Genomic DNA, 24,943 nt, shown 5'->3' with positions numbered 1-24,943 from the left:
AGTAAATTCTACATCAAATCACACTTTAACTGACAAACCCCAAACGTCGTTTATGCCCTATTCTGCAGCCTCTGCCTCAAAATATATACAGGTGAGACTTACAGAACCCTCAACGACCGCTTCAAAGAACACGGGGACAACATACTTGCTAGAAAAGACACCCCAGTAGGAACCACTTCAACTCCAGGCAACACAACCTTTCGCATATATCAGTGGCAGCATTTCGGTGCAACAGCCGTGGCGACTGCCTACACAGGAAATTTTTGGAAAGCCAGATCATCTCCCGCCTTGGCACAGTGCAACCTACTGGAATCAATGTCAGAGAGTGACACTAGTTTTCGTCCCTTCTTCTCCCTCGCATTCCCTTCCCTCCCATTCCCCCCTCACCCCCCTGCCCCCAACCCCCTCTCCCCTCCTTCCCATCCGCCCTCCTCTCCTTGAGCCCCACCCTCATCTTTCTCCCACCACCCCCCTCTCCCCCAGCAACACAGTGAGCAGAGCAGAAGTTTCCAGCCATTGAGATGTGCTCACCTCTTCAATACAGGCTGCTGAGACCTGCCAACACTTCTTCACCTCTCCACTTGAGTTTGTTTTACTCGAAACGTTGCTTTTATCTTCATCTTAAGGTACCTTTGATTTTAAAACTTTTTTTAATTACCATTTTAACCTTGTTTTAAAAGGTCCAGCAGTCACCATTTGTTCATTTTGTGCATTTGAAAACACATAGATTATAGAATTTCCAGGAAACAGCAACGGACATAAATCGGTTTCAACGCCACGATTCAACAGCTAACACATTCCTTTTACAGAACTTTGCTTTGAATGAAGAACAGACACTGGCATCAAAATTTCACCAGCATGGGTTTTACAAAATTCAAGGTGAAAACAATTAAATGCATGTGGAAAACATAGCTGACGTCTGAGTGGCCTCCGTGTTGGGGCGTGTTTTCCCGGCCATCAAGCGGAAACGGTAAAAGTGTCATTGGCTCGTCGTGTGCCATCATCTCCGATATTTTGGGTGTGGGCGTTTGACCCCGACTGGGTTTCTTGTCCCGAATTGCCCTACATATACACATACATGCATACATATATACATTCAATTGTGGCAGGTCCACAACTACATGCATGTATATGAATGTGTATTGTGTGTGCGTGTGTTTATGTAAGTTTGTGCCTGCCTATGTGTGCGTATTTGTTAGGGTAGCTGTTAGATACACATGTATGTTAAAATGTATGTATGCAGTGTGTGTGTGTGTGTGCGTGCGTGCGTGTGTGTGTGCGCGTACGTGCGTGCGTGCGTGTGTGTGTGTGTGTGTGGTCACATTTTGGTGTGTGTATGTAACATAGATATAATGTTTTATGTTATCAAAAGCGTTTTTGTAAAGCACCTAGAGCAGATTTCTGGATAGTGTGCTATATAAGTATCCATTATTATTATTATACATACATACATGGTATACTATGATAATTGTGTCCGACTAAGACCAGCAAAGAAGCAGAGGGAGCTGCGGTCCTGACTATCTGGGCGAGAATTCGATTATTTGTGTAGAGAGTCTTGCTCAAGTTACATCTCCACTCTCCCGGCCATGAGGGTTTTAGAACTAGCCCCAAATCTGCAGCACCTTGTCATCTAGTTTGAGACTCATAGTTTTCCCATTCCAGTATAGAAACCATTGACATGAAGACCATGCAGAAACTATTGATTTACAGCTCTCACTTTGCTGCTGGTCTACATACATACATACATACATACACACACACATACATACATACATAACCATGCATCCTCAACGGCACAACAACAACAATAAGAGCAACAGAGATGCCACATCATCATTAAAACAGCATGGATGTGGTCAAACCGATTGTTTTGATTATATGATTATTTATTTCGTGATTCATGGATTAGATGTCTTTTCCGATATTGTTATTTGTTTGTTCATACGTTTTCCTTTATTGTGCGTTCTTTCAACAACTGTTTATGCCTGAAGCAATTTTTTTCCGACTGAACGTATTGTCTTCTTTTATATATATATATATATATATATATATATATATATATATATGTGTGTGTGTGTGTGTGTGTGTGTGTGTGTGTGTGTGTGTGTGTGTGTGTGTCATAACACCAAGTTGGTTGTCATAATGTGCTTATTGTAAAGGTCAGATTTCCTGTGTGGTGTGGCTGTGTTACTGTAAATAGTTTGAACTTAATGTTTGGAGAAAGGCTCGTGATGCATGTGTCTTTAGGCGCTGAGGTGAATATGTGTTCACGAGCTGTTGTTGTGAATACTGACACTGTTGTGAAGTGCACCAACATTCTTGCCACTTCCCTCTCTGTGCACAGCTGAACTGGTCACAGGAGTGACCTGGGAAAAAAAATAGACCTTGGGTTCTGAGAGTCATGGAACAGACATTCTTAGAGAGAATGTGAGACATAGCCTTGTTGAACTGTGGAGGTTCAGGGAAGCTGATTTTGACGTACTGGTGAGTCGGTAATTTCGAGTTTGGTAATGAGAAATTCGGTGACATCGTTTAATCTAAATTTTGTGGAATTTCGATGTTTTATTTTCATTTACGTTTCTGAACACTGGTTCAGTAAAACGAGAATGGCGACGAAAGTCATGTGAGTACTATTTTTACTAGTTGTTCGATTTAACTACAGTTAGGTTCTGAGGATGTTTCAGGATCCTCAGCGCCTGGCCTGTTTTCGGACGAAGGTGTTTGGCTGAAAAATCGGCCACCGAAAGATGTTTGGGAAGCACCAACTGACAACACAACCAATGAAAATAATCATTTAAAAACTTGAACGGGAAGCGTAAGGGAGAATATAAAAATATTGTGCTTTCCTGGATTGGACTTTTCATATGATTTATATCTGAAGGAAAAATGTGAACATGATTGTTTATTTTTCTTTAAATTATTACTAATCAGAAAGGAGTGTCTTTACGTTGTTATGTTGTTTATCCCTGGGTAAGAGTGAAGTCAGAATGCGAACGTTGTGTGCGAGTCTATCTGTCGTGTGAGCTTGAGTTGAGTGAATGCGGCAGTGTGACAACACACACACACACACACACACACACACACACACACACATATATATATATGTATATATATATATATATATATATATATATATATAGAGAGAGAGAGAGAGAGAGAGAGAGAGAGAGAGAGAGAGAGAGAGAGAGAGAGAGAATCCCCCTTTTTTCATTTTTGTTCTTAATGCAGTTTTCAACCAGATGTTCACCAATTCGTGTACAATGTCTTCAAATATCTATCCATGTGAATACATTCTGTTTCCACCTTAGCATTTCCTTTCTTACAAGTACCTGTCTAACAGTAGTTTTTCTCCCATAGACATCTACACGTTTAAATGCATTTTCTTTCTCACATATATTGGCCTATATCTGTTATAATATATTTAATTTCAGAAAACATCTAACTGTTTCAAAGCATTTCTATTCAAATTTGCGTACTTTTGTTCTATCAACGAATGATTTCATTTTTTAAAAGCTTTTTTTATTTTCCCATTTATATATCACATGGACAATTGACATGACGACATAAATGGATAAATACATATACTGGGAAAAGAGAAAAGACAAATCTGACAAAAACATAGTAACAATAGGAAAATAAAACAAAAGCAAACAACAACATAAAAAAACAACAAACAAACAAAAAAACAACAACCCAAAAAGCCCACATATAATTGATATACACACATAATAACATTCTAAGCAAAAACAACTGAGAATGTTTGAATAAGTCATTTTAAATGAGTCTTCAAATATAGTAATAAATATCCATATCCCTACATATCAACTTGCACCGACTTGATTATTTCTATGAGTATCCATACGCTTGAATATTTTTTCTTCCCACAATCGTTAATCGTCATCAGTTCCGAATTTGTAAGTATATACATCTTAATGATTCTTCTGTTTTTTCCTCCAGTGTGTCTGTGTTTGGGTGAATTACAAGCATTTGTGTATTTGAATGAATAATATTTTACAAATATATGCTCTCTGTAAACGCATTCTCTTTCTACAAATGTCCACTTTCTTGAACGTGTTATATATATATATATATCTAAAAATGTCAGCCCTGTTTGAATGTATTCTTTTTCCAATAAATATCCATCCGTCTGACTGTAGTTCTGTCTACAAATGCCTGCTCGTGTCAAAGTATTTTCTAATGCACATCTCTAAATAGTTGAATGCATGTCCTTCAGAACAAGTTTATGTGTTTGATTGTGTTTCCTTTTCTTCAAAACTTCATATCTGTTTTCTGCAAATGTACTCGGTGAACACTTATTTCTGTGGATGTCAACGGCTTTTTCCTCTTTTTTTTCTTAATTTTTGCATTCAGCATATGTACCTTTTACGAAGACTCTTTCATGCATGTCCAATTTATAAAGCAGCCCACCACCCCTTCTCTGCTTCAGTTTGCTTGAGTCAGTACCAATAATGACTCAAGATCTTCCAGATCTCCCAAAGATAAAGTAATGAATAAACATTGACAACTTGTAAATTAAATTATAGACCATTTTGAGCTTGCTTACCTGTCTCGCTTTATGTACAGGATCGCACACACGATAATCACAGCGATAATTACAGCCCCATTGAGAAGTACGATCCCGAACAGGGAAACAAGCAATGGGTCGCTGCCTTCCTCTCCTGGGGAATGTCTTGCATGACTGTTAAGATCATGTTTGTGCGTTGTTTCTGTCCCAACCATTCATCCCTCCACCATTTCAGTTGGCATTCTTATCTCACACGTTCCCACCCCTAGATCTTATAAGTGGGCTTGCTATTTCACCTATCCATGTCCCCTGTTAAAACAACGTCGTTATCGCTCTCTCCTCACCAGTCTGTGTCGGCCACAATTTCCAAAGTGTTCTACCTCTAGACAGCCTGTGCATCCTCAGTGTCTCCTACTGTTGACAGTCTGTGCCATTCCTTACTCAATGCCCCACTCTAGACAGCCTGCAATTCATCCTCAGTGCCTCTAGACAGCCTGTCAGTGTCCTAGACAGCCTGCCATTCCTCCCTCAGTGTTCTACCTCCAGACAGCCTGTGTCATTCCTTCCTCAGTGTTCTACCTCCAGACAGCCTGTGTCATTCCTTCCTCAGTGTTCTACCTCCAGACAGCCTGTGCCATTCCTTCCTCAGTGTTCTACCTCCAGACAGCCTGTGCCATTCCTTCCTCAGTTATACCTCCAGACAGCCTGTGTCATTCCTTCCTCAGTGTTCTACCTCCAGACAGCCTGTGCCATTCCTTCCTCAGTGTTCTACCTCCAGACAGCCTGTGCCATTCCTTCCTCAGTTGTACCTCCAGACAGCCTGTGTCATTCCTTCCTCAGTGTTCTACCTCCAGACAGCCTGTACCATTCCTTCCTCAGTGTTCTACCTCCAGACAGCCTGTGTCATTCCTTCCTCAGTGTTCTACCTCCAGACAGCCTGTACCATTCCTTCCTCAGTGTTCTACCTCCAGACAGCCTGTGCCATTCCTTCCTCAGTGTTCTACCTACAGACAGCCTGTACCATTCCTTCCTCAGTTATACCTCCAGACAGGCTGTACCATTCCTTCCTCAGTGTTCTACCTCCAGACAGCCTGTGTCATTCCTTCCTCAGTGTTCTACCTCCAGACAGCCTGTACCATTCCTTCCTCAGTGTTCTACCTCCAGACAGCCTGTGCCATTCCTTCCTCAGTGTTCTACCTCCAGACAGCCTGTACCATTCCTTCCTCAGTGTTCTACCTCCAGACAGCATGTACCATTCCTCCCTCAGTGTTCTACCTCCAGACAGCCTGTACCATTCCTTCCTCAGTGTTCTACCTCCAGACAGCCTGTGCCATTCCTTCCTCAGTGTTCTACCTACAGACAGCCTGTGTCATTCCTTCCTCAGTGTTCTACCTCCAGACAGCCTGTGTCATTCCTTCCTCAGTGTTCTACCTCCAGACAGCCTGTGTCATTCCTTCCTCAGTGTTCTACCTCCAGACAGCCTGTGCCATTCCTTCCTCAGTGTTCTACCTCCAGACAGCCTGTACCATTCCTTCCTCAGTGTTCTACCTCCAGACAGCCTGTGCCATTCCTTCCTCAGTGTTCTACCTCCAGACAGCCTGTGCCATTCCTTCCTCAGTGTTCTACCTCCAGACAGCCTGTGTCATTCCTTCCTCAGTGTTCTACCTCCAGACAGCCTGTGTCATTCCTTCCTCAGTGTTCTACCTCCAGACAGCCTGTACCATTCCTTCCTCAGTGTTCTACCTCCAGACAGCCTGTGTCATTCCTTCCTCAGTGTTCTACCTCCAGACAGCCTGTGTCATTCCTTCCTCAGTGTTCTACCTCCAGACAGCCTGTGTCATTCCTTCCTCAGTGTTCTACCTCCAGACAGCCTGTACCATTCCTTCCTCAGTGTTCTACCTCCAGACAGCCTGTGTCATTCCTTCCTCTGTTCTACCTCCAGACAGCCTGTGTCATTCCTTCCTCATTGTTCTCTACCTCTCTAGACAGCATGTTCTACTTACGCTAGATAATATCAGTGTTCCTACTAGACAGCCTGGGCCACCTCAGTGTTTTTGTACCTCCAGACAGCATGTTCCATTCCTTCTTTAGTGTTTCTTACCTCTGGCAAGTCTGGGGCCGTTTCCCTAGAAAGTATGTGGGCCATTCTTCTCAGTGTTCGTCCAGATTTCCTTCCTCATACTTCCAGATGTGGGCAGTTCCTTCCTCAAAGCCCACCCTCTGTGCAGAACTCAACTGTTTCCTCAGTTGGCCCCCCAGTTTTCTCTGCATCAACATTACAGTGTTGTTGGACGAAGTGTTTTTGCGCTGTAAAGAACCCTTTTTAATTTCTATATAACCGTTTGTCATTCAATCTTAAAGTTATTTTTTTTAATGGTGGTTCTTTTTATTCTTATTTGAGAATGAAATAATACGTATCTTGATGGGAATGCTTCTGGGTCTTGGCAAATGTGGCTGATAAGACGTGAGGGGGCGTTAGGTTTTGGGTAGCTAGATGGTGCAGTGGGAGGTGGACGTAGATGTGTGTAGCTGGAGTGTTGTAGAAATGGGAGGGATAAAGAAAAGAAGGGGCAGGGCAGTGGGCACTTAGGGTGCTATTGGAATGGGAGAGTGTGGAGGAACGTGTCGGCAGTGTGAGAAGGTGATAGCTGGGAGGTTGAACAGAGAGGTGGCATAGATGTTGTGGGGCCAGCAGGTGGTTGTCCATGTGTGCAGGAGAGCTGTGATCCTGTGGTAGGTAGGAAGTGTGGTGAGAATGCAGGATGTAGGGGTAAACATACTACATATTAAGAGTAAGATGGTAAGTGTGAGAGAAAGTCATGTTTGAGAATTGATTCCTGTCAACCAGATATGGCCAATCGTTATACCTGACACGGTTTTAGTTCCGCTCCTTCTAAACCTGTCAGATATCTCAACAATGCATTGCCACACACTCTCCCCGCGGTGTATGATTAAGTAATATCACTAACAATTCAGTGGTAGTCTTGTATATGCGAGGGAAAACATCAAAATCGAGAGACTCCACAAACATATCAGTAAAGGATGATAATACAAATAAGCGGAAACCGAAACAGATCTTTAGTATGAAAAAATATATAACAGTGAGTAGCAAATAATCTGTTTCGCATACTATGCTGGAGAAGGGAAGTCAAAATGTGTGCTTGCAATGGGTTGTCATCCCAACTTTGTCAAAACCTATGCTTTATCAGATACGGACAGAGAATCAGTTGTCTACAACAGTCTGTGCTTTGACCAACAAAGACATACCATCCCTCACTGGTGGACAAAATTATCAAATCAGACAGCAGAACACTGGCGAAAAACAAGTGATACATTCCGCTGGTGAGATCTGGAAAGGGACATTAATCCCTACCCCCACACTGCATTTGGCAGAGTATTGATTACAGCACTCGGCTCTTCACAGCGGACCCATCTTTCGCATTCGGACACAAGGAAAGGGAGACTATCATTTGTTGTTGTTGTTTTTAAGTATTGTGCCTTCAGTACTGGAATTCAGGGGTCGCAGGTTGCGGACAGCGGACGGCCTCCAGATATGGAGGTTAGCCCCGAATATGCTGACTTCCTGGGGGTGGGGGGGTGGGGGGGGGGGAAGGGGACAAAAAACCAACTCCGATGACAAAAGAAATATTTCTAATAAATGCAAAAGGGACTGCCCACGATTTCACACACATCGTGAGAAAATGTGGGAGGGGAACGACTCTCACGTTGAGAGAAACTGTGGGTTTACGTGGTTTCTGTGATTTTGTCCTTCGTCGTCCCTCCGAAAAGAGGAAGACGAGTGAGCGATTATGTCTCTTCATTTGTCTGGCCATCTGATCAGCAGTCTGTCTGTCCATCAGCCTCCCACCCCCTCTCTCTCTCTCTGTATATATATATATATATATATACATATACATATGTGATTATATATATATATATATATATAGAGAGAGAGAGAGAGAGAGAGAGAGAGAGAGAGAGAAAGTGGTACACACACACACACACACACACACACACACACACACACACACACACACACACAGAATCTGTTTTGCGTTTAAGAAGCGGCTCAACAATCACCTTTTTCAACAGTCTCATCCACCCCTTTCAGTCTGCATATCGTGCTGACCACAGCACCGAAACCACTCTCCTCCACATCCTGAATCATCTACTGCTAGCGTCCCACTCAGGACAAATTTCCCTTCTCATTCTTCCCGACTTGTCAGCCGCCTTTGACACGATAGACCATTCAGTCCTTTCCCGTCTTCATTTTACTTTTTTTTTAAATGGTATCAACGGCACTGTTCTCAGCTGGCTCAGTTCACAGCTGGCTCAAATCATTTCTCACTGACCGATTCCAGTCTGTCATAATTGATAATTGCCAGTCTGACCAGGTTGAAATCGAACACGGAGTCCCACAGGAATCTGTTTTAGACCCAGTGCTCTTCACACTACGTTGCTCCTCTCGCTGAAATTATCAACCGCCATAATGTCAGTCATCCTTCTTATGCTGATGACATTCAACTCCAGAAGAGTGATACCCCTGAAAAATTGTCGCTCTTGCAAGAAACATCCGACTGCTTCCTGGACATTCAAAACTGGATGACTCTAAATAAGTTACAATTGAACGCGGACAAAACTGAAGCAATGATCATAAGAACTGAACAAAAACTCTCTTCCATCGCAACTGACAAAATCAAACTAGGCAGTACATCCATCCCTCTTTCCAGTTCAGTCAGGAACCTTGGCGTTGTCCTTGACAACACACTGTCCATGCAAAAAAAAAAAAAAAAAATTATATATATATATATCAGTCAGGCATTTCCATTTGGAAATATCTGTCCACTGACGCAAAATCTAGACTTGTCGTTTCTCTCATTCTCTCTCGCCTTGACTACTGTAACTCTCTATTGTCTGGTTTCTTGCTCCATCAATTCAGTCCCTTCAGCGCACACAAAACTCTGCTGCCCGACTCGTCCTCAGAAAGAAAAGATCTGAGCACATCACTCCTCTTTTGCAACATTTCCATTGGCTCCATGTCTCACATAGAATAAGTTCAGTATTTCATGTCATAAATGTATTCACAAATCTGCCCCTTCCTATCTCTGTGGCTGCCTTCACCTGTACAGTCCATCTCGCTTTCTATGACCGGCTTCGGATCCACTCTGTTCACGCATACCCAGATTCAAACACCCCACCTTTGGCCACAGTTCTTTCTCTGTCTCTGGACCTTGCAGTTGGAATGAACTTCCTCTTTCGCTTCGTCAGGTCTCCGCACTCAGCTATTTCAAGTCTGGCCTTAAAACCCACTTCTTCCAAATATAGCCGCCCTTCCCTGCCTCTTCCTTGTCTTCAGTTTCTCCAGTTTTAGAGTTAAGCATGCGTGTGAATGACTGGTGCGAAAACGCTTTGATTTGTCTCTGAACAAGATAAATATCATTATCATTATTATCATTATCATTTGCTGTTCACAGTTGAATGTTATCTTCAAACTTTCTCTCTGTCTCGCACACAAACACGCACACACACACGCGCGCGCGCGCACCCACACACACACACACACACACGCGCGCGCGCGCACACACACACCCACACACACACACACACATCAAAGGATACGGTGTTCGAGTCTGAGCAGCCAGTCCTGGAATTTCTGAAAATGGAGGAGACAAATGTCAGGTGGGATTAACACACACACACACACACACACACACACACACACACACACACATATATATATATATATATATATATGTATATATATATGTATACATACACAGTCACACACAAGAACAACAAAAAGAACAGCAACATCAACAAAACAAAACCGATTAAGGACTGACCACGATAGGTCAGTGTGCAGTAGTCCAAAGAGCCGCCCACGTGAGGAATGGCCTGGCACAGATACTCTCCTCTCAGCACTGTAATGGACGAAGGCCTTGTGAAGGTCACTCGGTCACTGATCTCCTGAGTTTCATCAAAGACAACGTCGATCTCTTTTTGGCACACCAGACCTCCAGACCGCTTTGTGTTGCAGGCAAGAGGAAACTCTGAAGGGACAGGACATGAATTCGCAACATAGACTTTATATTTTGCCAGCTTCTGTCATTTAGCATGCTGACTGATTGATAAGGGTACTTTAAGGGAGGAAAGTGCTCAACAAGTATTCATCGTTACTATTATTACCATTACCTATATAGTGGTCAGACACCAAGCTCATAGGGCATTACAAAAACATCATACCTACATCAGACAGCCTAACCTGTGTGAATCTCTCATCCACCCATACTCACATCCCCGCACCCACCCCCAAGCCCCATCTCCACGACACCCACCCTCCCCATCTCCCCCACACCCACCCTCCCCATCGCCCCCACACCCGTACCTGGCTCAGCGTTGCGATCCGGATAGAAGAACTTTACGTTGAAGCTGAGCTTGGACATGTTCCGTCCGAACAGACAGGTGACGTTGGTGGAGAACACGTCAGTGACGGCGATACAGGTGGTGTCACTGCTGGCGTCACCCGTGTCCGTCATCACCAGTGTCACTAACATCATCAGCAGCAGCATCTCGCAAAACTAACGTCAACAGCCGGGCAAACGTCTACAATGCGTCTGTGAACATACAAACATGCATGCCGGTGAGAGCGGCATCGTCCGAGGTCTATGGTCCCCAAGGTCTATATTTTCCCAAGGACTATGTTCCGTTCGTCTACATTCCCCCATGTTTATATTACCTGTAGGTCTGTGTTCCCCCAAGTCTGTCTCCCAGGTCTATATTACCTGTAGGTCTGTGTTCCCCCAAGTCTGTCTCCCAGGTCTATATTACCTGTAGGTCTGTGTTCCCCCAAGTCTGTCTCCCAGGTCTATATTACCTGTAGGTCTGTGTTCCCCCAAGTCTGTCTCCCAGGTCTATATTACCTGTAGGTCTGTGTTCCCCCATGTCTGTCCCCCAGGTCTATATTACCTGTAGGTCTGTGTTCCCCCAAGTCTGTCTCCCAGGTCTATATTACCTGTAGGTCTGTGTTCCCCCAAGTCTGTCCCCCAGGTCTATATTACCTGTAGGTCTGTGTTCCCCCATGTCTTTGTCTCCCAGCTCTATATTACCTGTAGGTCTGTGTTCCCCCAAGTCTTTGTCTCCCAGGTCTATATTACCTGTAGGTCTGTGTTCCCCCAAGTCTTTGTCCCCCAGGTCTATATTACCTGTAGGTCTGTGTTCCCCCAAGTCTTTGTCTACCAGGTCTATATTACCTGTAGGTCTGTGTTCCCCCAAGTCTTTTCTCACAGGTCTATATTACCTATAGGTCTGTGTTCCCCCAAGTCTGTCTCCCAGGTCTATATTACCTATAGGTCTGTGTTCCCCCAAGTCTGTCTCCCAGGTCTATATTACCTATAGGTGTGTGTTCCCCCAAGTCTTTGTCTCCCAGGTCTATATTACCTGTAGGTCTGTGTTCCCCCAAGTCTGTCTCCCAGGTCTATATTACCTGTAGGTCTGTGTTCCCCCACGTCTTTGTCCCCCAGGTCTATATTACCAGGTCTATGTTCCGCTCCCCCGTGTCTATATTTACCCAGGTCCTCGACCCCCGTGTCTATAATTCGCAAAGTCTATGTTTTTCGGGTCTTCATTCCACAAGGTCTACGTTAATCCAGGTCTGTATTCCTTCACCTCAAGGTCTGGCTAATAGCGTTGGGTTGTGATTTCTGTCGGGCATCTGCTTGACAGATGTGGTGGAGCATATATGGGTTTGTCCGAATGCAGTGATGCCTCCTTGAGCCTCTGAACACAAAGTAACTATATTCCCCAGGTCTGCATTCCCCAAATCTTTGTGCCACAGGTTTTTGTTCCCCAAGTCAATGTGTCCCAGGTCTTTGTTCTCCAGGCCTATGTTCCCCATGTCTGTAGTCTTCCCCCCAACTCTGTGTTTCCCTATGTCTTTGTTCCCCAGTCCAGTCATTCCCCCGGTATTTTTGCTCCCCTGGTCTCTGTAACCACAGCTCTGTAATCCTCCAGGTCTCTCTTCTCCCATGTTTCAGTTCCCCCAAAGTCTTCGTTCCCCCACATTTGTTTCCCAAGGTCTACGTTCGCCCAGGTGTATGTTTCTTCACGTCTAAGTCATTCCCCCCCCAGCCCCCCAACACCCAGGTCTATATTCTTGAAGGTGTTTGTTCTTCTTTGTTTTTGTCCCTTAAAGTCTTTGCCCCCCCGTATTTATTTCCCTGAGGTATATGTACCTCAAGTGTGTGTTTCTCCAGGTATATGTTCCGGCAGGTTTATATTTATGCAAGCGTTTGTTATCCTGTATACGCGCGTATGTGTGTGTGTCTGTGGTTTTGGTGAAGGTAAAGATAAAGGAGTGGGGTGTGCGTGCATGCATTTGTGTGTGCGTGTGCGTGCGCGCGCGCGCGTGTGTGTGTATGTATGTGTGTCCGTGGTGTTGGGAGTGAAGGTGAAGATGGAGGTGTGTGAGCATGTGTGTTTGTGTGCATGTGTGTGCATTTCTGTAGTTTTGTGTGTGCATGTAAGAATGTGTTTTTGAATCTATATCTATGTGTGTGTTCGCACAAGTGTGTGTGTACGTGTGTGTCTGTGTATCCGTGCGCGCGCGCGTGTGTGTGTGAAAAGAAAGAGAGAGAGACTCTGTGTGTGTGTGTGTGTCTGTCTGTCTGTCTCGCACACACACACACACACACACACACACACACACACACACACACACACACACACACACACACACAGAGCGTATGTGTTCGCATGTGTGAGATAGGATAAGATAAGATATGAATAACTGTATTATCCAATTAAGAGAAATTACATCAGGTGCAGCAAAACAAACTTAGACAAGTACTCAACTAAAAACATTATACCTGACACAATTTTTTGTAAAGCAATAAACACACACACACACACACACACACACACACACACACACACACACACACACACATTTTGACTCAAGTGTATGGTACTTTTACGGTCATTGTGACCCACGTGTACTCGAATATTATAGCCTACCTAATACTAATATGCTGTGACTCATATATGCTATTGCATTTTTTCTGTTGTCATTCTCTTTTTTTCTTTCCTCCTAGATTCTGTACAGACTACAGCCTAATGCAGATATCATCATTGCTGAAGAACGGATTCTGCAAAGACAGAAGTAGCATTGAACAGATCGTTCACCTGTGCACCCTTTGCGAAAAACAACTCCAACACCAGATGGGATTCTTCAGTCTGGCAGGAGGCACTAATGGCCGTAACTGACATAAACAGGAAACAGAAAAAAGAAAATAATCAGCAAAAGCTTATCATCATAATCGAGCAACTATACTCCAAAGTAACCAGCGTGGTATTCACCCAAGGACCTATAATTGGCGAGTGGTTCCATAATTCTGTTGGAGTCCGTCAGGACTGTACCAACATTGTTCAACATATTCCTGGAACGCATCATGACTGACGCACTAGAATATCATGCTTGCACAGTCAGCGTGGAAGGAAGAACCATCACAACCCAGATGACATCGACGGCTTGGCAGGTAGTGAGCAAGAACTCAGCCAGCTTGTTAAAAGAATGGATGAAACATCGACAGGTTATGGCGTGGAAATCAGTGTCGAGAAGACCACACTGATGGCCACCACCATCACTGCTGATATAACTGTCCAGCAACAGAAGCCAGGAACTGTTCAACAGTTCACCTACCTGAGATCCACCGTCAGCAATGAAGGATCCAAACGAGGAATACTCTCAAGGGTAGCAAAAGTAACATCAGCACCGTCCAGACTAAAACCTGTATGGAAGGACAGCAACATATCCATGAAACAATACCAGACGCCTCAGTGAATGACATGTTGGTATGTGCCATCTTCCTGTATGCATGCCAGACATGGACCCTCGTTGCGAAAGCCAGGGAAATGAGGTGTTGTCGCAAGATACAGACACACTGACCACATCATCAGTGAACAAGTGCACCAAACTACCAAGAAGCCCAATGGACCACCTGAAGATCTGCTGATGTCAGTTGTGAAAAGAATGCTACGCTGCTATCGCCAGGTAACAAGAACCAGTGGCCTTGCAAGAACATGGAGACGGATAAGAAGACAAACGAAATGATGGACTGCAGACACTATAGAATGGACAGGAAAACCATTTGCAGAGACACAGGTTTTGACACACAATCAAAAGGCCTGTCTGTCTGTTTCTCTCTGCCTCTCTGTCTTTGTCTGTCTGTCTGTCTGTCTGTCTGTCTCTCTCTCTCTCTCTCTCTCTCTCTCTGTCGCTTTCTTGTACCCGTTTCCTTTCTGCTTTCTTTTGTTTTACTTATCTTGCTTCTGATTTCAAACAACAAAAACAACTACTGAACATCAAGTGGCAAGACAGGACCCCAGACACGGAGGTGCTTGCAAAAGCCACCCTTCCCAGCATCTTCACTATCCTCATGCAGTCCCAGCTTCGCTGGGCTGGACACGTGGCGCGCATGCCAGACCATCGGCTGCCCAAAAGGCTCTTCTATGGCGAGCTGCAAAAAGGGAAGAGATCACACGGGGGCCAGAAGACGCGCTTCAGAGATATTCTGAAAGTCTCTCTTAATAGTAGGGGGCATTAAGTCCGAAAAACAGGTGAAAGCTGCACTTCATGATAAAAACATTCTGTTTGGTTTTTCTTATTCCTTATTCATTTGTGGTTCATTTAAGCAAGGGATCCACCTTATCACTGCACCGGAAGTGGGTGTGGTCAGCGTCTAAAGTAGGTCACTGAGTTCAAAACAAATGACACTTATTTTCTCGGTTATTTCGTTTTCTTACCCAATTTCACACGTGGAAATGTACAGAATGTGGCCTCCGAATGTTAATTATGCTATTATGTACTTGCTATGTTATGTAAATGTCTTCAGGAGTGTTTCGTGACAAAAATAATAAAGATAAAATAAAAATAGAAAATAGGTCACAGTGTCAGTGATGCTAACTGGTCGTTGTTTAATCTCAATGTGCACTGTTATGTTGCTCATACATTTTAAAGAACATGTACATATTTTTCATCTTTCTCTGGGCTACTTGTCCCCTAAACAAAATATTTTTTAAAAAACATAAAAAAAACAACAACAAACAAATTTTTTTTTTTTAATGTAAAAAAAAGAAGGGGGAGGGGGAAAAAGATGTGTCTAGATCTTTGGGTGCCGTTTATGATAGCAACTCAGCCTCTTTTTGAATTTCCTCTGCCATGAGTTGATATTTTGCAAAGTACTTCAGTCTCTTAAGATATGACATTGATGATACTGATATAGCAGCTCAACAATCACCTTTGTTTCAACAATCTCATCCACCCATTTCAGTCTGCCTATCGTGCTGACCACAGCACCGAAACCACTCTCCTCCACATCCTGAATAACCTACTGCTAGCGTCCGACTCAGGACAGATCTCCCTTCTCACTCTTCTCGACTTGTCAGCCGCCTTTGACACGATAGACCATTCAATCCTTCTTTCCCGTCTTCATTTTACATTTGGTATCAACGGCACTGTTCTAAACTTGTTCAAATCTTATCTCACTGATCGATTCCAGTCTGTCATTGTTGATAATTTCCAGTCTGAACCCGTTAAAATTGAACATGGAGTCCCACAGGGATCTGTTTTAGGCCCAGTGCTCTTCACACTGTACACTGCTCCTCTCGCTGAAATTATCAACCGCCATAATGTCAGTCATCATTCTTATGCTGATGACACTCAACTCCAGAAAGTGATACACCTGAAAAACTGTTGTCGCTCTTGCAAGAAACATCCAACTGCTTCCTGGACATTCAAAATTGGATGACTCTAAATAAGTTACAATTGAACGCGGACAAAACTGAAGCAATGATCATAGGAACTAAACAAAAACTCTCTTCCATTACAACTAATACAATCAAACTTGGCAGTACATCCATCCCTCTGTCCAGTTCAGTCAGGAACCTCGGCGTTGTCCTTGACAACACACTGTCCATGCAAACATTTATCAATCAGACATGTCAATCCTGCTGCTGTCAAATGCGGCGCATCAGTTCCATCCGGAAATATCTGTCCATTGACGCAACATCTAGACTTGTCGTTTCTCTCATTCTCTCTCGCCTTGACTACTGTAACTCTCTATTGTCTGGTTTGCCTGCTTCATCCATTCAGTCCCTTCAGCGCATACAAAATTCTGCTGCCCGACTCGTCCTCAGAAAGAAAAGATCTGAGCACATCACTCCTCTTTTGCAACATCTCCACTGGCTCCCTGTCTCACACCGAATAAAGTACAAGATCAGCACTCTATGCTACAAATGTATTCACAAATCAGCCCCTTCCTATCTCTGTGGCTGCCTTCACCTCTACACTCCATCTCGCTCACTACGATCAGCTTCGGATCCACTCCACTTACGCATACCCAGATTCAAACTCTCGACTGTTGGCCGCCGTTCTTTCTCTGTCTCTGGACCTTGCAATTGGAATGAACTTCCTCTTTCGCTTCGTCAAGTCTCCACACTCAGCTCTTTCAAGTCTGGCCTTAAAACCCACCTCTTCCCAAAATAGCCTCCCTTCCCTGCCTCTTCCTTGTCTTTAGTTTCTCCAGTTTTAGAGTTATGCGTGCGTGAGAATGACTGGTGCGAAAGCGCTTAGATTTGTCTCTGCACAAGATTCAGCGCTATATAAGTACCATTATTATTATTATTATTATTATTATTTATATACTTGTAATTAAAGAAAATCAATCGTAAATCTGTGAATGTAAGTACGAGTATAATCAAGGTCGACCAGCTCTGCCAATTTCCAGAGGCACCACACGCTTGTCTAAAACATTTTTGCTTGGATACGTTTTTAATTCATATCAAGCATTCACCAAAAACTGCAAACATATACGCTCAATTCGCTTGTTTTGCCTTTCTTTCAGCACTGACAGACAATATCGTACTTACTAGATTCAATGTGGAGAACAATGATTGTAGAATAGTAAAATCCTTCTCATTTTCATAAGGGTAAAGAGTGCTTCCAAGGAAGGGTGGTGGGTCTTGTCGCTGATGCCTGACTGCCTTCTGTCCTGCAGTCCTTTACAGCAGTCCGATGTGGGAGGATAAGGAGAAATTTTAATATACCGTTGCGCACACTGGTGACTGTAATTTCACATTTCACTTTTTTTCTTGCCCAGGGCATACACAGGTTGGTCCAATGACTCCATGCTGCCCTGGATGCTCCACCGCAGGCTGCACGACGTCCATTACATGTTTTGTCATTGCGATTCAGTGCACATTTTCTGATAGCATGGCCAATGTTGCTAGTATATCTGTCCAGATACTCATGACGTGCAGCATGGAAGTCTGACCAGGAAAGTGTACCAGTGGCGATCTCACGTTCATCTTCAATGACACCTTTGCAGTGACTTACTTATTTGATTTTTGCCTCTTGACTCCTTCTGGACCATAGGGATGCAACAGTACTCCAGTGGACTCGGTTTTTGGCTGCTCTCTTCAGCCGGGCCTATGTCCATCCGGCTGTGCCTTCATCTCATCCTCCAAGCTTCTTTTCCAGGTCTGCTTTGGTCAGCCAGCTCGCCTCCTGTCTTGTGGTGTCGTCTGGAGGCTTTCGAAGGGTATTGCTATCCAGCCCCATTTCCTCTTCCTGATCTCCTCACTAATGGGCACCTGGTTGGTTCTTCTCCAGAGGCAGGCATTTGATACATTCTCTGGTCATCTGATCATTTGAAATACGGTGCAGGCATCTATTGATGAAGGCCAGTCGTTTGCTTGTGTTCGTCTTGGTTGTTCGCCATGTTTTAGAGCTACACGAGAGGACTCCTTAACGTTGATGTTGAAGATCCTCAGTTTGGTGTGAGTGGAAAGAGATACAGAGTTCCAAATTGGCCGCAGGGTGTTGAAGGCATGCCTCGCTTTGTTGATGCGGTTCTTGATGTCTTCATCCGTCCCTCCGTCCTTGCTCACTACGCTGACACCTTTGCAGTACACCAACCATTCACTTTCAGTGTTGCGCGTCTTGCTTTCAAGTCTGACGGCTGGTTTTGCACTGACGATACATGGTGGTATTTAGACATCTTTGGAGGTCAGAGCAACTGGATGCACTTTTGTGCAGGTGACAGAGAGGGGGGTGGGGGGCATTATTTCCATTCTGGCTGACACCGATTGCTGAACTAGGGGTGTGAAGTGCATAACTGCATCTGCGTCTTCATGCTTATTCTGCATCAAATATCCCATGGAAGGTGTCTGCTGCTGTTGTCAATCTTGAGATGTGGTCAATTTTGTCGACCGCTCCAACTATGTAAATGTTTGTCATCATTCTTGGCGGAAGAACTACACCGTCTGTTTCAAATTTTTGCTATATACTGTTTGCAATATCTGTTGAAATAGACAACACACGCTTGTATGAGATTCCAAAGCCAAGGCTTTGAAGGATTTCAACCAGCCCTTTCTTTCTTGTCTGACAATGAACTTTAAGGCCAGTAGATTAGGAATGATGTCTGTGTCCTGTTGCACTGCATATGTGATGTTGCTTTTAATTATTTTTTGCATTTATATGCAATTATCTGTGATATACTGACAACAGTTTGAATCTGGTGTGGAGTGGTTAATTCTTCAATGGAATCTGGCCCACTGGTTATCATGCTGATGGGCGCCTTTAAGGTGAAATGTATACAATTTTCTTGACATTATGTGGATGAATTTGCCATTGAATGAACTATCTGGCTACAACAGATCACTTTTAATCAGCTCAGCGGTTTTTGCAAGATGTGAGGCTTCTGAATCATAACTGCGTGTTTCTTGATGGTGTCACCGAGGTTTTTGTCAAACATTATGACACTTCTCTGCTTTGTAAAGTGGCAATGGGGTCTGGAAGAGCTGTGCGAAGTTTATGTTTGATACGTGATGAATGCACTTCAGTTTGCTCGATTCCTGATTGTGCCAGTCCATACGTGTATATTCTACACAACTGAGACATATCATCGTTCATGTCTTTATTTTTCTCTCGTGAGTTTGCATTTGACAGATTGTCAGCACGTCTATAGAGTTAAATGAGCATGTGTATGGTACACATCTATTGTTACCATGTCCCCTGAAGCAAATTTAACTAAAAGACTTCTATCCTGAAGCTCTTCTGCACAGTTTCTCATCTTGTAATCAAGTCCTAAGTCCAGCTCCTTGCAGTATACCCTCATCACTGTTTAAAAAAAATGCATTAATTTATTCGCATGAATACCAAACAGGTTTCTTGTTTTCACAGGACTAGCATTGGATTTGAAATTCTTAGATATATATATATATATATATATGCTCCCAGTCTCCTTTTAGAGGTTGTCCCTGCTTTCCTCTGTTCTACATCTCTTCTGCTACTTAGAAAAATGTAGAAACGTTGCTTTATATCCATCTCCTTCATCAAACAAAGACAGATCAACAGAATTGGGCAATGTCCTAATCTTTTAAAATCAGCAAAGGTTTCAGTAACATAGGCGTAACCAGCACATTCTCGCTTGGTTGGGCAGATCAAAGTTTCTTGTGATGCTGTTTGACATCACGCACAAAGATTCCATTTGATTTCCACCACGTCTTCAGTCATCGACTTGGACTGTGGCGGATCACAGCAACCACATACTTGTCTGCATTGACATGACATAACTCTCTCTGAGAACAAAGCAAGACAGCTGTGGCGAGCTCATTTCTTTAAGTTTCAATTTCACATTGTTCAGAACCCTGTCGACTGTGAAGGCCTCTTCAGGGCTATATGCTCTAATCATAGGAAAAAATTAATTTAACCATACTTCCTTACAGAATATGCAATCTGCAGGGCTGTCAATAGCTACCATTAAGTCCGTAAATTATTTAGCTTATTTTGTCTTGTACAAACAAAACAATCTCTTTTCAATTTTCTTCTCTCTCTCTCTCTCTCTCTCTCTCTCTCTCTCTCTCTCTCTCTCTCTCTCTCTCTCTCTCTCTCTCTCTCTCTCTCTTTCTCTCTGTGTCATTCTTTCTTTCGTTATTTATTCATTTATCTATTTATTATTTATTTATTCACTCATTTTGTAAACTGTACAGTTACAGTTATATAATACTTTCATCTAAAAATTAAACGCAATAGCAATACCCTATTGTTAATTACCACACAGATTTTTTTTTAATGATTTTTTTCTTAATTTAAAAAGAAAGAAAGAAAAAGGCATAACACTTTCGTTTTAAAAATCTAACTTTTGTCGCTAAGGATTGCCGTACTTCAGTTTCTGGTCTGCCATGGGCGATGAGAACAACCAAACCAGCGCAGTGCGCGCTAAGCGCCAGTCTCTGAAATAGGGAAGGTGCTGACAGCTGCGGGTCAGGCCGGGGTCACGCCACATCCTGCCTTGCTAAATACTATGGTGTCCCATTCGCGTGTGAGTGGTATAAATGGTCTTCGTAATTAATTTTAATTAATTTTTACGCTTGCCACAAGCCACTGGAAAAGTGGATCCCTCGCTTAATGGGTTCATTAGGACTTATTGTACATGTATGTCAATTATTATGTTTTTATCACAAAGTGCAGGATTTATATTTAATGCCCCCTACTATAAAGCGTTTGACATCAACCCTGACTCCTTGGAGGAATCTGCAATGGACCGTGACAAATGGCGCGCTGCTGTGCACAAAGGCGCCAAGTTGTGCGAGGCTAACAGGACTGCTGCAGCTGTTCAGAAGAGGCAGACCAGAAAGTCACGGGCAAACTAGCTCCCTGAAAATGATATGCCTGTCTTTGTCTGCCCCAACTGTCAGCGAACATTTCGTGCGCAGATGGGACTATTCAGCCATCTGCGCATTCACAGATAGACTCATGAGCATCCCCCCCCCCGGCCCCCAAACCACCACCCTCCCCCCATCCACCAGCTGGATGACAACGATGGTCATCATCGATCTCGATGGACACACACCACCACCACCACCATAATAAATGAAACAAAAATAACTGAGCACACATTTCACTCAATATGATTACCGTCTCCAGTACCACTCTTTTGTACAACATACTTGGTCCAGAATTTGTATGTGACACCTGTACAAAGATTTAAACAATCTGAGGAAGGAAGAGACAGACAGATACTGATTGACAGACTGACAGAAAGACATAACACAGACAGACAGACAGGCAGACAGACAAGGGTACACACAGAGAGACAGGCATGGGGCATGGAGAGAGAGAGAGAGAGAGAGAAAGAGACAGACAGACAGACAGACAGACAGAGACAGAGACACAGAGAGACACACAGAGATAACACGAACAAGAACAAAAACTTTAATCTCCGGTCTCCAGCCCCTAGAAAGAGGTCAAAAGTTGTCACAACCCATAAGGGGTTGACCATGTACCCTCACCCTCCCGAGACTAACTAACGTCCCAACAACACACATACACAGAAAAGTTCAGCTCAGTTTTGTTTGTTTGTTTGTTTGTTTGTTTGTTTGGGGGTTTTGTTGTTGTTGTTGTTGTTTTTGTTTTGTTTTGATTTGTTGTTTTTTACTGTGGTCATAGGAAAGTACACGTAACAAACCAGAGCACTTAAATATATTAAATAGATACAGAGGCAGACCACTGGCCCAGGGTGAAAGCACAGACCCACACAGACCAACACCGACACACCGAAGAAAGGGGTAAGAATGAAACGCCCCACGACTTCACAGACGGCACCCAACAGCTCACACGCTGGAACGGTGACCAGTCTCTTGAGAGTTTCAGTAGTTTCAGTAGCTCAAGGAGGCGTCACTGCGTTCGGACAAATCCATATACGCTACACCAAATCTGCCAAGCAGATGCCTGTCCAGCAGCGTAACCCAACGTGCTGAGAAAAATAAAAGCTCTCCCCGGTCTCTTGAGAGAGCTCGGCATCAAAAGCAAAGGGGAGTCTTTCTCCCCCAACTTCATACATTCTTGAATTCTGCTCTGATGTCAACATATTTAAGAATTGGAACATGCCACATATATTCCAAGGAAAGGACGTGCGTAAGCTCGGCGTTAAGCTGAGTATACACACGAAGGGGAAAGGGTGGTGAAGGAGAGAGGGTGGTGAAGGAGAGAGGAAGAGAGAGAGAGAGGGGGGGGGGGAGAGGAAAGGGGGAGAAGGGAATGAGAAAAGAGGTGCACGTGAACACACGCACAATAAACGCCACAAGCCGGGACTAAAGTACACAATATGGTGATCACGTAACGAAAGTTCAATGTAAAATTCATATTAACTTCAACCTGAAGAACAAAAGTGCCTCTTGTGCATTGTAATTCTAAATGTTTTCATTGCTGACGACGAATTCCTGTCGTATCTTCAGGCCATTAAATATATAAACATAGTTTCCGAATACTATAAATAGAACCATTCTTCAGCAAGTGAACATATGATCGACCTTCAGAGTTCAGATGTTTTTGCTTTGAGTTATTGTAGCGGTCACAACTGTTTATAAAATGATTTTCATCTTCGACCACGTTACAACGTATACATGAGTATTTTGAATTACATTTGAATGTTCTCCTGAAAAAATGATCCATTTATTGGGAGCAAACCAAGCCGTAATTTTGTCAAGCAGTCCCTAAAACACTGTTTATCCACAACGTCAAAATATTGCTCACATTTAAAACCAGTTTTGAACAGTCTGTAGTTATGATATATATGATATATATATCTTTAGACATTACTGATTCGTCCCACTCTTGCATAAATATATCTTTCATTCTTTGCATTTCATTCATTATGACAAAAATGTTTGCTCACAACCAACGCCCTGTTGCAACTAGACATACCCAAATGCAAGTCTAAATAAAGTATTTTTCACTGAAGACACCAAGTATTTCCCCCCCCCCCCCCCCTTTCGTCCAAGTTAAACATCAAAACAACTCTTCTTGCTAGCAGTCACTCACCTGTCTTCTGTCTTCACAAGAGAAATGAAGTTATGGCGACTGGATCAAGAAGGGAGTGAACAAGTATGTGCATGACTAGATCGATATCGTTTCTCTTTGTCAACAGCCAGGAATCGCCACAAGTTGCCGTGTTATAATGTCCTCTACGTTAAGCCTCCTTATTGATCCGGATCAATACAAACACTGAAAAGCACTGAGAATCAAGAACACGAGCTTTCCTGTTGGTGTAATTGAGTAACTCACCTCTCTGTGTGGTGCAAAGCAGAAAAAAACATGGCGCGTGAACCAACAAACAGCCCAGTTAAACGTGTGTGCGTGTGTGTGTGTGTAAGTATAAATCTGTCTATAGTTCAGTGCCACCGCCCCTACATCATGTCCCACTATCCGCCAAACTCAGCCCCCCACCCCCACCCCCTCTCCAAATCGGCTGCACGCTTCCCTCTACCACAACAAGTCTTTTCAGTCGTGGTGCTTTCAAAACAGATCAACACACATGACGTGTTCACTGGGCCAAGGACAGAGACCTGACACCCGGTGTGACAAACTCAAACTGCTCCCCCCCTGGTGAGACTTACCCCAGGGTCATTCTGGCCAGCCCACTCTCCCACTTTTCAAGGTTTATCCCTGCTTGTCACTTCAGGTCCACATGGACACCAGGGTAATTTTGGGCCAGCCAGACTTTACACACCGGGTAAAAAGGATCAAAGGGGGTTTCGCTTAGGTTGCTACACTGGTATATGAGCCTTCCTTTTAGGCCAACAGACAGCGAGAAAGTGACTTCGTGGAAGTCGTGCTGACAATTTGACAAACACAGCCAAATGCCGCGACACACACGTTACGTAATGCTACAAAGCTGTCACAGTCAGGCGATGCGACAGGGTTTATAAATAAGTTACTGTCCACTTTATTGTAGCCATGTGCTCAATACGACTGGCTACTCAACTCACAGCACAAGCTGAAATCTGATCTATAGCAGACGCCATTTTCGCAACTAACTTGCTGGCCTACAACCACTTGCGCAGAATGTGTGACGCCATTCCCGGTTTAAACGCAAAGCCCATTCTTAACCTATTCTCTAAACATCTATTAAATCAAGTCTCTGTATCGTTTACTGTAATATTATATTTGTTGTGCTTACACACACACTTGAATCAGTTAGAAGCATACTTGGTTTCAGTTTAATCATTCGTCAGTCTAAAGTTTTCAACTGACACTAAGCTTACGTCATTTGTGGGCTTGTGAGTCTCTGTGGGCTTTTCCAAATACAATAGACTGAGCAACACACTAGACGCCACTTTCTTGGCATCAGAGATCTTTTCCCATCCCTCTTGCGGCCAATCAGTGGCAGCCTCTGTGCGTGTGTGTATGTGTGTGTTTGTGTGCATGTGTGGGTCTGTATTTTTGAGTGCGTTTGTGCATGCGCGAGAGTGTAAGTGTACACAAGTGTCAGTGGAGTTCTGTGCACGTGCGTGTGTGTGTGTGTGCGTGTGTGTGTGTGTGTGAGGGGGAGGTGGGGGTGCGGGGGGAGGTGGGGTAGA

At 43.7% G+C, this 24,943-nt stretch overlaps 1 protein-coding gene across 4 annotated transcripts in view; it reads right to left on the bottom strand.

Moving 5' to 3' along the window:
- LOC143291712 (uncharacterized) overlaps nt 1-23,865 on the bottom strand; it is a 36,661-nt gene extending 12,796 nt beyond the window's left edge. For 2 of the 4 annotated variants that reach the window (XM_076601738.1, XM_076601740.1), the window contains exons 1-5: nt 23,406-23,865; nt 10,911-11,139; nt 10,369-10,575; nt 10,145-10,178; nt 4,565-4,690 (exon numbers count right to left, since the gene is read on the bottom strand). In XM_076601738.1, the coding sequence (XP_076457853.1) occupies nt 4,565-4,690; nt 10,145-10,178; nt 10,369-10,575; nt 10,911-11,094 (551 nt within the window). In that variant the 5' untranslated portion in view covers nt 11,095-11,139; nt 23,406-23,865. The remainder of the gene's footprint in view (nt 1-4,564; nt 4,691-10,144; nt 10,179-10,368; nt 10,576-10,910; nt 11,140-23,405) is intronic. The other 2 variants (XM_076601739.1, XR_013056570.1) reach the window with 2 other exon arrangements.
- Nucleotides 23,866-24,943: the final 1,078 nt, after the last annotated feature.

This window comes from Babylonia areolata, chromosome 17 (assembly GCF_041734735.1).
Source record: "Babylonia areolata isolate BAREFJ2019XMU chromosome 17, ASM4173473v1, whole genome shotgun sequence".
In the NCBI taxonomy this organism is placed as follows: Eukaryota; Metazoa; Mollusca; class Gastropoda; order Neogastropoda; family Buccinidae; genus Babylonia; species Babylonia areolata.
Note: the sequence above shows the minus strand (reverse complement) of the source record. Positions and strands in the feature narration are given on the sequence as shown.